Here is a 13,650-nt window from a genome sequence, read left to right as displayed (position 1 = left end):
TGGCCTGGAGCACTGCCAGGGATGGGGCACCCACAGCTGCTCTGGGCAGCCTGGCCCACCGCCTCGCCGCCCTCACAGTAAAGAATTTCTTGCTGATACGTAATCTAAATCTACCCACTTTCAACTTAAAGCCATTCCGCCTCGTCCCATCACTACATCAAGAGCAAGCTTCAGGCAAAGTTGTGTCTCAGGGCTTCTAAAGAGTAATATCTGTAATTTTTTTGATGCGCTAAGCAGATCTGTTATTATGTCGCCTTTTAATTACAATACCCTAATATAAGGTCGTGCACTGCTTACTGGGAGAGATTTCCTCTTGGAAGCTGTCATTGGAAACAATATTTTTTTGTTTCTTTTTCCCAGCAAAAAGCATTGTTACAGATGCCAGCTTCTAGATTATTTTAAAAATGTTTTTGAGACTGTTTGGACTCTGAATAATAGGGCAAAACAGTGACAGTTTTTTGTTTGGGGTTCTGTTTTTTTTTTGGTCCTTCACAAAAACTGTAAGTCGATGTAAACTTTCTGAGGACAGAAATTAACAGTTAACTTTTCTAACGGGAAACTTTTCTAAAGAAACCTGTTTTGAAACAAACAGCTTGAGCTCATGGTAAGTAATTCCTGCCTTTAAATTCTTCTGTTGATGCCATTGTAACTGAGTTGTAAGCAGGATGAGGCTGTTACAATATAATCAGTGAACCAGTTCCAGAGGGTGGAGCAGTTTAGAGACCAAATGCACTTTAAATGGCACTAGAGGAATGATGCACTACCAACTGAAAATGTAGGCATTGTTATTAATGATGTAATTAAAGTTCCACCTCATGGGCAAAGTGGAAGCACACAGAAAATATTATTGTGTTTCCTCCATTTAATTTATCCCCATTTTAAGTACTAAATGATCTATGCAAAATACAGTGGAAATTAAACACTCTTTCTAAAATTCACAAGTTTATTATGTAAAAATAGTTCAAGCATAGGTCAGGGTACATTAGCCAGAAGTAACTTAACCCATCTAAAAAATGTTTTACGCAGTTGAGATGCATAGTTGATACTTGGCAAAACCTGTGAGTAGCAAAAACTGGGAAGTTTTACTCAGTAACTGAAGGCTGTGGCTTGTGCTTTGTATTGCTTTTGTCAACGGCAGGTTTCAGTCATTCATTCAGACCGTTGACTTAGGATCATCTACGTTGCTGGGTATGTTTTCTTCTTATTGAAATCTTTTAAAAACTATTGAATAGGACATCTTAATACCACTCTGTTCTGAGTTTTGTGGATCAATCAGAGAGAAAATGGGAAAAGAAACTACTACTGTTAGTAGTGATAATAAAAATAGCTTAGTATTTGGTCCTGCAAATTCTGAATGTTTCCTGATAGACTGCAGAAGCTCTCAGAGTTGCTTGATGGGATTAGGCCAGACTCTGCATCTGAACCTAGAACACATTTTTGTGTTAAATGCTTCTAAATGAGCACTTAGCTTTAAGTGGTTGGCATAAATCTAATTTTAATTTACTGTTTTCATTTTCTTTTGCATTGATCGTCTTTTTTGTAGAGATTCAGTGGCGGACTTGGAGAAAGTTGTTTCTCAAAGAGTCCAGATGGTATTTGCAATTATTTATTATCATTAGCATTCACTGTATCTGAAAACAAGACTTTTGCCAACTTAGATAAACCTCGTCTGCTGCACTATTGTTTAAATTTTTCCAGTGTCCTATGTTAATCAAACTCAGTCTGGGGCAATATCTGGGGCTAGAAGAGAAAAGGAGTCTGTTATTCCCAATATATGGCAAATTGATGACTTATTTTGGAAATATCGCTTGGATAAGTCAGATACAGCCTTTTGATGGCTATGAGCAAGCCAGCAAGGTACGTAATTCTTAAGACTAGAATAATCAGAACAAATAGCATAATGCTGAAAACAGGATTTATAAAACCATTGCGCTTTTCCATACATGCACACACAACTTTTTTTGGCTTCACTTGCTGTGTGAGGGCACTATTACTGTAGTTTGCCCTTTGTAGTATGTCTTTTTGAGAGTGAAGATGACACCTTAAGTGTGCAAAAATGAAATGTTTAGAAATTTACGTCTCTGATGCATTGGGAATAAAATTACACCTTCATTATTCTGAATTAAAATGCCTGAAGTCCTCCACTAAAATTGTTCTGCCCTACTGCACAGACATATAAGATGAAGTGGACCCTATATAATACTGAAATAAACAAGTCTACTCATAATTGGTTTTTTATTAAAGCTTTGGAAATATATGTTTATTTTATAATATTTTAATACGTATGTAAATGTTTTCTACAATATTTTGTCTTGGTTAGCATTTGGAACAAAGCAGTACAGAGAACAAAATAGAGGGACACCTGTTTCAATTATACCACAGCACCAATTTGTACAATAAATCTCAATTGCAATCAGTCTTGATCAACCCACCCGTGTAGATTCCCTCACTTACAATGAGGAGGAATAATGGAGAAAAAAGAAAAAAGTGCAAAGAAAGGGAGAAAGAAACCCCAGAACACTAATATGGATTATGTTTTGGTTTTATACTTCATATTTTCAGGTTTCTGTGCTATGTTAATTATTAGAAACAGTAGTCTGCATTTCTGTACTCTTCTCCAAGAATACAGTGAACCAATGTTTACTTTCAGCTGCCACGTGAGCAATTTCTCTTAATTCAGGAGGGGTTGTGCAAACAGCCACAAGGTAAAATTAATTCTGCTTTTATGCCCAAGCCCAGCGGGTGAATGTGCAGCAAATTCCTTTAAATGACTACTTGTCTTTTGGTGTGGGGTAGGAAATACTGGAGCCAATCTCTTATGCAGGTAACCTCCTGCAGCTGTACTATTATTTTTTTTTAAACCTTGAAACTGGTAGCTGCTGTATACTCTGTAGAGGTGCTACTGGGATGTTCTCTGCAGGCTCAGTAGCAGCTTGCTGACATGCCTCCCCTGTGCTTGCTTGCTTAGAGTCACAAATCAATTTTCTTATGTGCGTTTACATAAATAGGGGAAACAGTTGTGGGTAAGCAGTCCAAATTGCAGAAGAAGATTTATAGGAAAGAAAAGCAAATACCACTTTTTTTTCCATACTGGTCATCATCTTTTTCTCATAACCTCTGTAATGATAACTTGGACTTAGGTAAGGGAAAGGATCATGGGCTGTGATGCAGGGATTTGGGCAAAACTTCTGATTTTATGGCAATTTTGCAACATATTTCCAAACTTACTCTTTCTTTTCCACATTTATTCTCTTTCCCTCTGTCTGTTTTTCATCATTATTAGTCTTTCCTTTTTCCTTATTCTCCTGAGTTATTCCCTTTTTCTTCATTATGCATTATGTAGTTAAATATTTTTTTTCTTAATCTAATGCATTGTTTTTCAGAGTTGCATTTTAACTGTCTCTTGACTCAAACTCTTAATGATTGTCTCATCTATTCTTTTTTTTTTTTTCCCCCCTGAGAATGTCCTGGTTGTATTTGTATTTCTTTCTTCTTTTCCATTGTGAATGGCTTGTTGTTCTTCGGTGCTTCATCTTTTTTCATGATCTTCACCTCCATTTGTCTTAATTGCTATTGCATTCCTCTTCTCTGCTATGGGGCTCTGATAATAGTGATGGATCATTGCAATTAAATTTATTCCATATGCCACTGCTTTTCCTGGCAAACTGACACCATTCTTCTCCAATGTGCTTACCTGGGGACTGGCATTAAGAAATGTTGTGATGAGATGAACAGATTCAAAATGGTTATAAGAAATTTCTCCTATTGTTGTTGTTTGACTGTTACTGCTTTTAAATGTAACGTTTTCGTTAGCTGATGAGATGCCAAGGCCAAGATACTGTCAGCAGACAGCTTTCTCCGAATGCGATTGCTGTTAGCAAACTGGCATACAGTCAATAAGAATTCTTCTGAATTTACGACTGTCTGTTGACATCTTACTCTGTTACAGGCAAGTATTTAATCAAAGTTTATTGTCATTCTTTTCTGAGATTTAAGTGGGACATAAAATTTTACGATACGTATAGTATTTTAGATGACAGCTTCATTATTTCCACTGAATAATTTGAAATGCTACAAGGAGAAATATTGATGTCAAACTGGTAATTGTCATTAAGTATGCAGCATTTTTGCAGCAGTCATTTGTGCAAAAAATAAATTTTCTGAACTTCTAGGGAGCAACGTAGAACGTCTGAAATGTAATTCCTTTGTCTTGAGTCTTTCCTCACTGTGGAGGTCACCCAAGGCTCCACGGGCCTGTGGAAACCTGAAATTTTCAAAGTAATTTTACAAACTTTCCTTCTAAAAAATGAGCATGGTATAGTGGTGAATGTCAAAAGGAGGGTACTCTGTTACTGAATTGGTCTTTTGATTCCTGCTACCTGATGAGATTTGTATTTTTGCTGCTTTAGTTGAATGCTGTCCAGTGGGCATTCCCTTTTTTCTGAGCCAAGAGGGACTTCTGTGGCAGGAGTAATTAAATTGTGTTATAGGAGTTGAGTACACAGGTGACTGGGAAGAATGAGACTAATGCGCCAGAACTGCACAGCATTATGTAAAATAGACAGGTGCAGTTTAATATTGAACTGTTTCAGAACGAAATGTTCCTGTTGGTTCAGTGCTGCACTGTGGAGTACGTTATTCAGCATTGTGGGGGTGGCTTCTCCTTCTAGAATGGAAAAGACAGTAACAAAAAAATTCAGTTGTTGGAAAAAACAAGCTCTTTAGTTCAAGGGTTTTTTTATGTCATTCCTTATTTTGTTTCCCTGGTTGGGAATAATGTAATTTGCTTTTAGGTGCATCAAAAATTCCATTCACAATTGTACTTCTCCATGTAGCTTCTCTGTTACCTTGTTAAAGAATTCAAATTAGTGACTGGTAATGATCAACTTTATTAGCAGATATATTTACAGAAATGCCATGCTTGTCTTCTCTTCTGTAATTATTACAGCCTGACTTTGGAAGAAATGGATTAAATCTTTCCTATATTGAAAATATTATCTAGTGAATATATCTTGGGTATTGAGTTTTAATCACTATACTATTCAAATACAAGGCAATCAGTTTAAAAAATGTCATTACAGTTGGTCAGGATGCTTGCAATAAAACATTTTGACTAGAAAACTAACATTTTTCTTAACTAAAACTTTTTTTAGGAAAGCATGCATTCGCCAATGCTGAGAACAAAAACTGTGCTTAAAACATGAACAAAGACCATGTAAGAGGGAACACTGTGGCTCCTGGGATGCTGGAGATGCTGATTCAGTTGTTATACCTGATGTAGATCAGATTCAATTTTGTGTGATGTGCCTCACAGGTGATGATACATAGTTATGCTCTTGCTCTCTCTCCCTGCCTCTTTCTTTTTTTTTTTTTTTTTTAAATCTGGATTTTTTTTCCCAATATAGAGTATAAAATTTTGAAAGCTTTGAAACCTTGAAACATTTCATAATACAGAAAAATAATTTCTCCTTCACTCACAGCCCCATTATATTTCTTAGTGTGGAATCACAGAGTCATAGGCTGGAAAAGATCGTTAAGGTCATCGAGTCCAACTATTAACCCAGCAGTGCCAAGGCCACCACTAAACCGTGCCCCTGAACACCACATCTACGTGGTTTCTGAACACCTCCAGGGATGGGATTCCACCGCCTCCCCGGGCAGCCTGTCCCCGGGCTTGACCACCCTTTCGGGGAAGAAACTTTCCCCAGTCTCCAACCTCAGCCTCCCCTGGGGCAACCCGAGGCCGGTCCCCCCTGCCCTGTGGCTCGTTCCCTGGGAGAAGAGCCCGACCCCCCCCTGCCCACAGCCCCTGCCGGGCAGTCGAGGGGGCGATAAGGTCTCCCCTCAGCCTCCCCCTCTCCGGGCCAACCCCCCCGGCTCCCCCAGCCGCTCCTCACAGCCTCGTGCCCCAGCCCCTTCCCCAGCCCCCTGCCCGGCTCTGGGCACGCTCCAGCCCCCCACGTCCCCCCCGCGCTGAGGGGCCCGCACCTGGCACAGGGGCCGAGGGGCGGCCGCGCCGGGGCCCAGCGCCGGGGCCATACTCCGCTGCACTCGGCGCCGCTCCTTGGGCTCAGCCGTCCGGCCGGTCTCGTACCCGACACAGAATGCACCCGCCCCAGCCACGGCAGCCGGTTCCTCCGGGAGATGCTGCGGGAGACCCTGGCAAAGGCTTTACGAAGGCCCAGGCACAGCCCCCAGCCTCTCCCGCGCCCGCTGAGGGACTCTCCCTGTCACAGGAGGAGATCGGGGTCCCCGGCAGGACCTGCCTTCCATAACCCCGCGCCGGCTGGGCCGGATCCCCCGGCTGTCCCGCACGTGCCGCGGGATGGCACTCGGGGGGCTCTGCCCCGGCACCTGCCCCGGCACCGAGGTCAGGCTGACAGGCCTGCAGCTCCCCGGATCCCCCCTCCCGCCGGTGGGGTCACCCTGGCTGACCCCCAGCCTGCCGGGACCCCCCGGTGAGCCAGGGCTGCTGGTAAATGGCTGGCAGCGGCGGGGTGAGCGCTCACCCAGCTCCCTCAGCACCCTCGGGTGGGTCCCATCCGGCCCCACAGACTTGTGCATATAAAGGTTATAGAAAGATCTAGAAAGATTATTTAGAATATCTGAAATAAGTTTTACACCTTCAGGGTTCTGGGTGGACAATTTGGAAGCTCTAGAGAATTGTAATATTCCCTGTAAAGCTGTGACAATGCATAAAGCGCACTTCAGATGTATCCTGTACTAGTATTTTTCATGGAAAATGAAAGATTATTATCTCCCTTTGTAGTATACAGTAGTTTTCTGCAAATTCTCTGCCAGGCAGCTTGTACAGAAGAACATTCCCCTTCTGCAGTAATACAAGCCAGTAATTAAACCTGAACACAGCCAACAGAGCTATAAAGAAAATCAAAGTGAGTGTTGAATTGTACCTTCATGCACCGGGTGGTAAACTCTTTATAACAAAACTCAAAGCTTCATTTCTGTGCTGAGGAACCATGAAGTGCAGCCCCTGTTTGCAGTGTTGCTGTCATCTGTTGTAAACCCAGTGTGAAACGAAATCACGGAGGGAAGCGGAAAGAACATTTTCCTCCTTTACCTCCCTTCTCCAGCCAGTAGTCACTCAAAAATCTGTGGGACCTGAGCTCATGGGTGGAGGAAACAACCCAAAGGAGACCCAAGTGTTCTAAACCATCTTCTGAGTGAAGTCGCTTGGACTTTGTAAAGTCAGATTAAATCACTGGAAAGGCTCTCCTGGTTTTCAGCAAGTAGGTTTTTCTCAGCTGCTTACATCTCTAGCACAGTCTGGTTGAAAAATTGGGCTACATCCAGAATTTGGTGAACTTCATGGTGCTCTCTTGCCGTAAAGTCCGTATATAATGAAGATAACCCCTTGCATGGATGGAGGGGTGGGGACCAGTGTCCCATCTCATCCCTTCTCGTTCGGCAGCCTGTCACTGACTGTTCGCATACTTCCCTGTAAGCGTCAGTGATGGGAGAGGAGGACAGTTGTTTTACCCTACTTCACCAAAGCATATAATCTCTTGATTCTTTACCATTGACTCCTAAAATCACGCCTGCCCAGGATGCCCTCACGTTATCTGCCACCGTACCGACAAGCTGTCAAAATGTTAGCAGGGATTTTGACAGTAAAATGACTCAGGAAGACAGCTGGAATAAGACTTACAGGTTTATTTGGTGGTTTTACATTGTTTTTCTCTAAAGATAGTTCTCAGCATTATGTGAGCATCTAAAACAGCAGTGGTGATAATGGGCTAGTCAAAGCAAATGATGGATTAAGCTTGGTTTGCAGGGGTGCCAAGCACAGTACCTTGGCTGGGGGGATGTCTGTAGGGAGGGTGTTGGTTTCTGTTTTCTCATTGAGTAGACTTAAAATAGGAGTGCAAAGACTGGGCATATCGAGCCTTTTCTGATAAGCATAGGCATGTGCAAGGGAAAGGCATAAAAAGAAGGTATTTTTAAACATATCTTGCAGTCTGATTGCCTGCTAGATTCTCCGTTACCTCTCATAATATGCTTGAAAAGTTTTATTTGCGCCTCGAGGGTGATGAGCCTGTCTTCATTTAGGGATGCAACTGCAGATAATACCACTGTGCTATTGACAGCTTTATGCACTCTCACTAGCAGCCTGCCTTTCTTATTTACTCACTTGTATATGTGTTGCCTTGCAAAAGCAGTACACTTTTCTACCCTGCTAGTTATAATTGCATCCTGGGCCACCTTGTTACAGAGCCTGTTCCTGTAGCTTGAGGTGAAAGAGCCAATTGTTGCTGTTATAAATTTTATTTTTTTTCCCCTATGTATAATTGAGCCTGGATAGTTATTATGTTTCTTCCTAGGTTCATAATTAAAGAAACCTCGAAGGAGAGCTTTATAACTATTATAAGGGCAAAAGAGGTGGTAACGTTCAGTGTGAGCTTGTTTATAAACAGGTAGATTTGAGCTTCCAGAATTTTCAGGTATGTAGCTGAAAATTCATGATGATCCAGAAACATTAAAGAATAGAATAGTGTAACAAAGTCAGTAATGTCTGTTAATCACTTAAATTATTTTTATAAGACATTAGGTGTAGTTCAGTACTACAAGAGTTAAAAGTTTATGAATATTTATGATTTATGATGTCCTTGTAATGTCTATATAATTAGTAAAATTACTGGACATTTCCTTTGTTATTTTAAAAATAAAATTATATTTTATTTTGCTTTTTAAAACCAATAGTTTTGTGTGTTGGACTCCACATGGTATCCTTCATGTGCTTTGTTTTGCTGCTTATTCTGCCAGCGGTTGTTTTGGTTGGTAGGTTTTTCCCCAACATTCCCCAGTGTCCTACCTTCTTGTTGAAGGGGGTTTTGGAAAGATGCTTCTCATCATCAGATATGCTTTGCTTCAGGTCCTTTGGTTCGTGTCCGGCAGAAAGTATTTCTCCCTTGGATGTGAGTGGTCCAACAGATCCATAATTTTGCATTTCTTAAGTTTTTGGGTGAGAAGCGGAGTCAGAAATAATAGTGGTTCATTCTGGTGGGGTTGCAGGAGAAGGACCAAAACACCTGTCAGACACTTCTGGGGCCTACAGGCAAAAAACCCCTCCTTTCCTTGGGGACCTGTGCAATTTGTATTGTGGAAAATGGGTTCTGTAGGCGGAGATTGCTGGTAAGTATGGGGCAGTTATTGTCAATTCTGTTGTTAATTGATATTACATCTTTCTGTTGATTGAATTATCTCATTTCTCGTGCTTGCCTGCTTTGTAAAATGGAGTGCAGCCAAGATGTCACACACGAAACTTGAAACACATTTTTTTCTTTTTTCCTTTTCTGAAGAAATACTTCAGTTATTAATATATTACACTTCCAAGCCTGAAGCCAACCACGTGCTCTTTTGTAGTATATTTCTTCATGGGCAGATGGACATTTGACATAAAGTTAATCTGTTTAATGCAGACTGTGGATATTGAATGAAGCTGAGCGTTCCTCCATGTCTGTTGTCTGTGCTCCAGGTGAAGAAGTACCACATCACCTCTGCTCACAGCTTTCCCATCCTGAAGTTGCGGCTTGTGAAATCCCTTGTGCAATGGACTGCGTCATCAGCGAGTGGTCCCCATGGTCCCCGTGTTCCCACTCATGCTCCAGTAAAAATGCTGAGGGCAGTCAAAGCAGAAGTAGGTCCATCTTGGCCCTTCCAGCTGAGGGTGAGTGTTAAAACATTTTTGGATCAATCACTGTTTGTTTATTCAATGAATTGACTTACATTCCTCAGCTACACTGTGTTCAGATCAGAGCTAATCCCAATACTGCAGCAATGAGGAATAACACTTAATACTTGTCTGTACTTCATGCCTAGCCAGTAAAAGATCTTTATGGGCTTGAGTTAATGCATGTGTCACTTGGAGAAATTCTGTCACACTTCAAAATTATTTACTTCAGCCTATGAATTATTGTCTATTTAGGGCCAGTCTGGGTGTGAATTTATTTCAGGAGAGCTATATCCTATATTAATGAAACTGCTGCATGACAGACTCATCATGCGAGTGTCTTTATGTAGGAACGTATTAGTACTGATTTAGAAAAGAACAGTGAGCTGTGAAAAACGAGGAAATTTATTAATGCAGACCTAGAATGTATCAACCTTCTTGTTTTTCTATTGTAGCAGGTAAGTATCTCTTGATGAATATATGTAATTTCCTCTAGATCATCACGGACACATCGTGTATCTGGATGTTTACATATCAACATCAGTGATAAAATTATTTACACAAACGATTTCATATTAGAAATGTAGTCTTCTAACTACAGTTACACGTGTGGTAATTCATTTATGTGTTGGTTTATAACGCAGGATTTGAAAGGTACCACATCAGGTGCATAAAAATTCATACAACGTGTGAACACATCTAACAGAGTAAAGCCTTGTTGACAGAACGAAATACCTGCTATTGTCAGAACTGTGTGGAGCTACTGCAGCAGCAAAGAACTTCTAGATGCAAATCTAGTGAGGACAAGCTCTCTTAAGTGCTACTTTGTAAATTATTACACCACCACTATTATTGTAAAATAGCCACCCACTGTTTCTGGGGCAATGTAAGGACCTGATCTTGCAAAGCCTTACTAACGTGAATGATCTGTAGTCACATAAACATCCTTATAAGCACTTGCAAAGAAAACTGGGGCCCCTGAGGATGAAGACTGCTATATGCTTGTCAATAAGTATTACTAAAAAAGTCTATGAGCTAGAGGATAATTAAAATCAAAAATACGGTTGGCTTCATGTTTTCCATGGAGATAATGAAATGCAAACATGGAATTATGAAAGTGGTTGAAGTAGTGAATTCTGGAAGTACATAAGCTCAGTCATCTCAACCTGAAACATACTAAACTAAAAATGACTTTGAACTGAATACTTTTAAGTTTCTCAGGAAAGAGTAATTAATGAGTAAAATCAAATGCCTCAACTTTTTCTGTACGTCTTTAGCAATGAGTATAATGGCTTACTATGCCGAGTCACACACCTGCGTACAGATAAATAGGGATTGATTTGAATTTGTGGAGCGTGGAAGTGGTTTTAATACCATTATCACTGCAATACTAAGGCAATGTTATGTTACCTGTTTTTTCTGACTCTTTCATACCCAGCTCACAGCTCAGCCACCAACTTCTGCAGAGCTCTGGTACCTTTGAAAGTGCCATTTCATTTGTCCTCTATCAACTGAGGCAGCGTTAGCTGTGGCTCTGCTGACTGAGGACTTCTGGGTGCCATCTCACAGCCTGACTTCAGTTCAGACCTTTTTGGGTTGTTTTGTCCAAGCTGTTCACCAGCTCCCAGAACGTGATAACCAGGAGGCTGTTGATGAAGCTAGAGGGGTTTGGTTTAAATCAGGTTTTAGAAGGTATTTCTTTATGCAGCAAACTTCTGAAACTTGGTGCAAGAGGAGATTGTGGAGGCGGTCAGTCTCAGCTGCTTTAAAATGGATTAGAGGAACTGATAAACATCTGGTCCATAAAAAAGTCTGTAAATGGCAACTAGAATGGCTTAGGCAGTGATGTGCTGTCCTGCTTTCCTTGTACAAAAGTTGTCAACAAACTGCAGAAATGGTCAGGCTCTGGTGCTTTTTATAAACTGCATCTCCTGCTTGCAGTTTTGCAGGCAGACTGCTAGGTTGCATGGAACAGGTGTTATTATCTTAAGTTAAAACTGCCTTATTATTACTCTCCCTTGTTTAGGAAAGCTTCCTTACTTTGGGTATTCTTGAATACAACACCCTAATTTTTCCCTGGGAAGCTCAAAATTTTAGTTTGATCCATTCTTTTTATTTTTTCCTAGTGGACCAGGCCTTTTGCCATTTGCTTGCTAAATTTTTTATTTTTTTTTTTACATGTGCTTAAACACACAGGAACAATAACTGGTCTGCATTTTTCCTGCCAAGTCAAAATCTTCAGGAAATAAGTTACTTGGGGGATTTTCTACTCCATCATCATACTAAACATTTCTGAGACTGTGTGGAACAGTCCCGTTTTCATGAAAAGATGAAGAATAATGTGACATGGTTATCCAAATCAGTGTGCTACGAAATTTTTCTCTCTCTCTTTTTTCACTGCTATTCATTGTGGCCATTTGGGATCATAACTTATCTGAGGAGGGTCGGTCCTGCAAGGCAGTAGACATCCCTTCGAGGAGCAATATACTTTCATCTCCTGTTGATTGTAGTAGGGTGTAAAGGTGCTCTGAACCTTGTGGTATCTGGCCCCAACACTTCGGTTCTTTCAAAACCTGCAGCACTTTGGCTATGTCACAAGTTGCCGGATTCTCTTACCTGAAAGAGAATGGGTTTGATTTTAGTAATTTTTACTTCTTTCTTCCTAAAATAACAGTGCTTACTGTTAAATGTCACTGCATTACTCCTTAGCTTTTGGGCTGCAAACATCTGCTGCTTTTATGGGATAAATTCAGGCTGCTAGCTAGAGTGTTAAAGCTTCCAGGGAGGCTGTTCAAACTCCTGTACTTTGTGGATTTATCACCAGTTGTTGACAGATTGCAGTAGCTTAGGAAAATCTTTGGACACCAATTTGAAGGAAGCTGCTTCAGGAAAGTAAAGGCTTCATACTCAAAACCGATCTTTCAAGTTCCCCCCCCCCCCCCCCCCCCCCCCGCCTCGCTTTGATTTGCAGATGTGGGTATCGTTTGATACATTCCCCCTTCAGGATGGTTCAGTAACCTCTGCAGCTCAACTTTTTTAGGCAACGCATGAATACAGTCCGAATATTAGAAAGAAATGTTCCTCCTTGGGAAATTAGCAAGGAGAGTGAACATAAAAATAATGCTTAATTTGTCTTTAAACCTAATTGCATGTTTGCTGAGTGATACTGGCATTTAAATGGAATTAACTTGGCTGTGTGTAGGAGTATCAATAAGGTAACTCAGAAATATATTTGCCTATTTCTGTTTCCATTATGCGTTGGAATACAATTTTATGCAAGGCTAGTTTAATGGGGAAACAATATTTTAGAAGGTTGTTATTGCAGCCATAAAGGTCAACAGCTTTATTTAAGCTTTATTTATTTATTTTTTTAAATGGGGGGTGTGGGGGAAAGAAGATATTAAGCAAACCTAACATTTTTATTCATTTTTCCATGTCTTCCTTTTACCACATGTCATAAAATAAAATATGATGTTTTCTTGACTCTTTTTCAGGTGGAAAAGCCTGTCCCCCTGACAGAGCCCTGCAGGAGCACCGTGCCTGTAATGATCACCCGTGCGTGCATTTCTTCTGGGAAACTTCTCCCTGGAGCTCTTGCTCTGAAGACGTGCTGGTAACTGCACTCAACACAACCATTAACTGGAGCAAAGAAGCGACTTGTGGGGTGGGCATACAGACAAGGAAAGTCTTCTGCATGAAGAGCAGTTCTGGCCAGGTCACACCAAAAAGGTATTTAAAGAAAAGTTATTAGTGATTATTTGTAATTGCAATACGTGACATACAAAGGCATTTTCAGCTAGTGTATGGAATCTGCAGTGTTGAAAATAATTTCATTTCAGGTTTAATTCTTGAGCTACTATTCCATCACTACTATGAAAGGGATACTAATATGTAATGAAAATAAATAACTAGCCCATTTTTAATTTTCTCTGTAGATCCAAGCAAAATGCATGCTTTTAGTG

General features: G+C 40.7%; 1 protein-coding gene across 1 annotated transcript in view; it reads left to right on the top strand.

Annotated features, from left to right (window-relative positions):
• Nucleotides 1–13,650, top strand: part of THSD7B (thrombospondin type 1 domain containing 7B) — a 269,315-nt gene that overhangs the window by 110,971 nt on the left and 144,694 nt on the right. The window contains exons 8-9 of the mRNA XM_037398576.1: nucleotides 9,494–9,685; nucleotides 13,183–13,417. Of these exons, the coding sequence (XP_037254473.1) occupies nucleotides 9,494–9,685; nucleotides 13,183–13,417 (427 nt within the window). The remainder of the gene's footprint in view (nucleotides 1–9,493; nucleotides 9,686–13,182; nucleotides 13,418–13,650) is intronic.

This window comes from Falco rusticolus, chromosome 8, assembly GCF_015220075.1.
Source record: "Falco rusticolus isolate bFalRus1 chromosome 8, bFalRus1.pri, whole genome shotgun sequence".
Classification (NCBI taxonomy): domain Eukaryota; kingdom Metazoa; phylum Chordata; class Aves; order Falconiformes; family Falconidae; genus Falco; species Falco rusticolus.
This window is presented reverse-complemented; position numbering and strand designations above follow the sequence as displayed.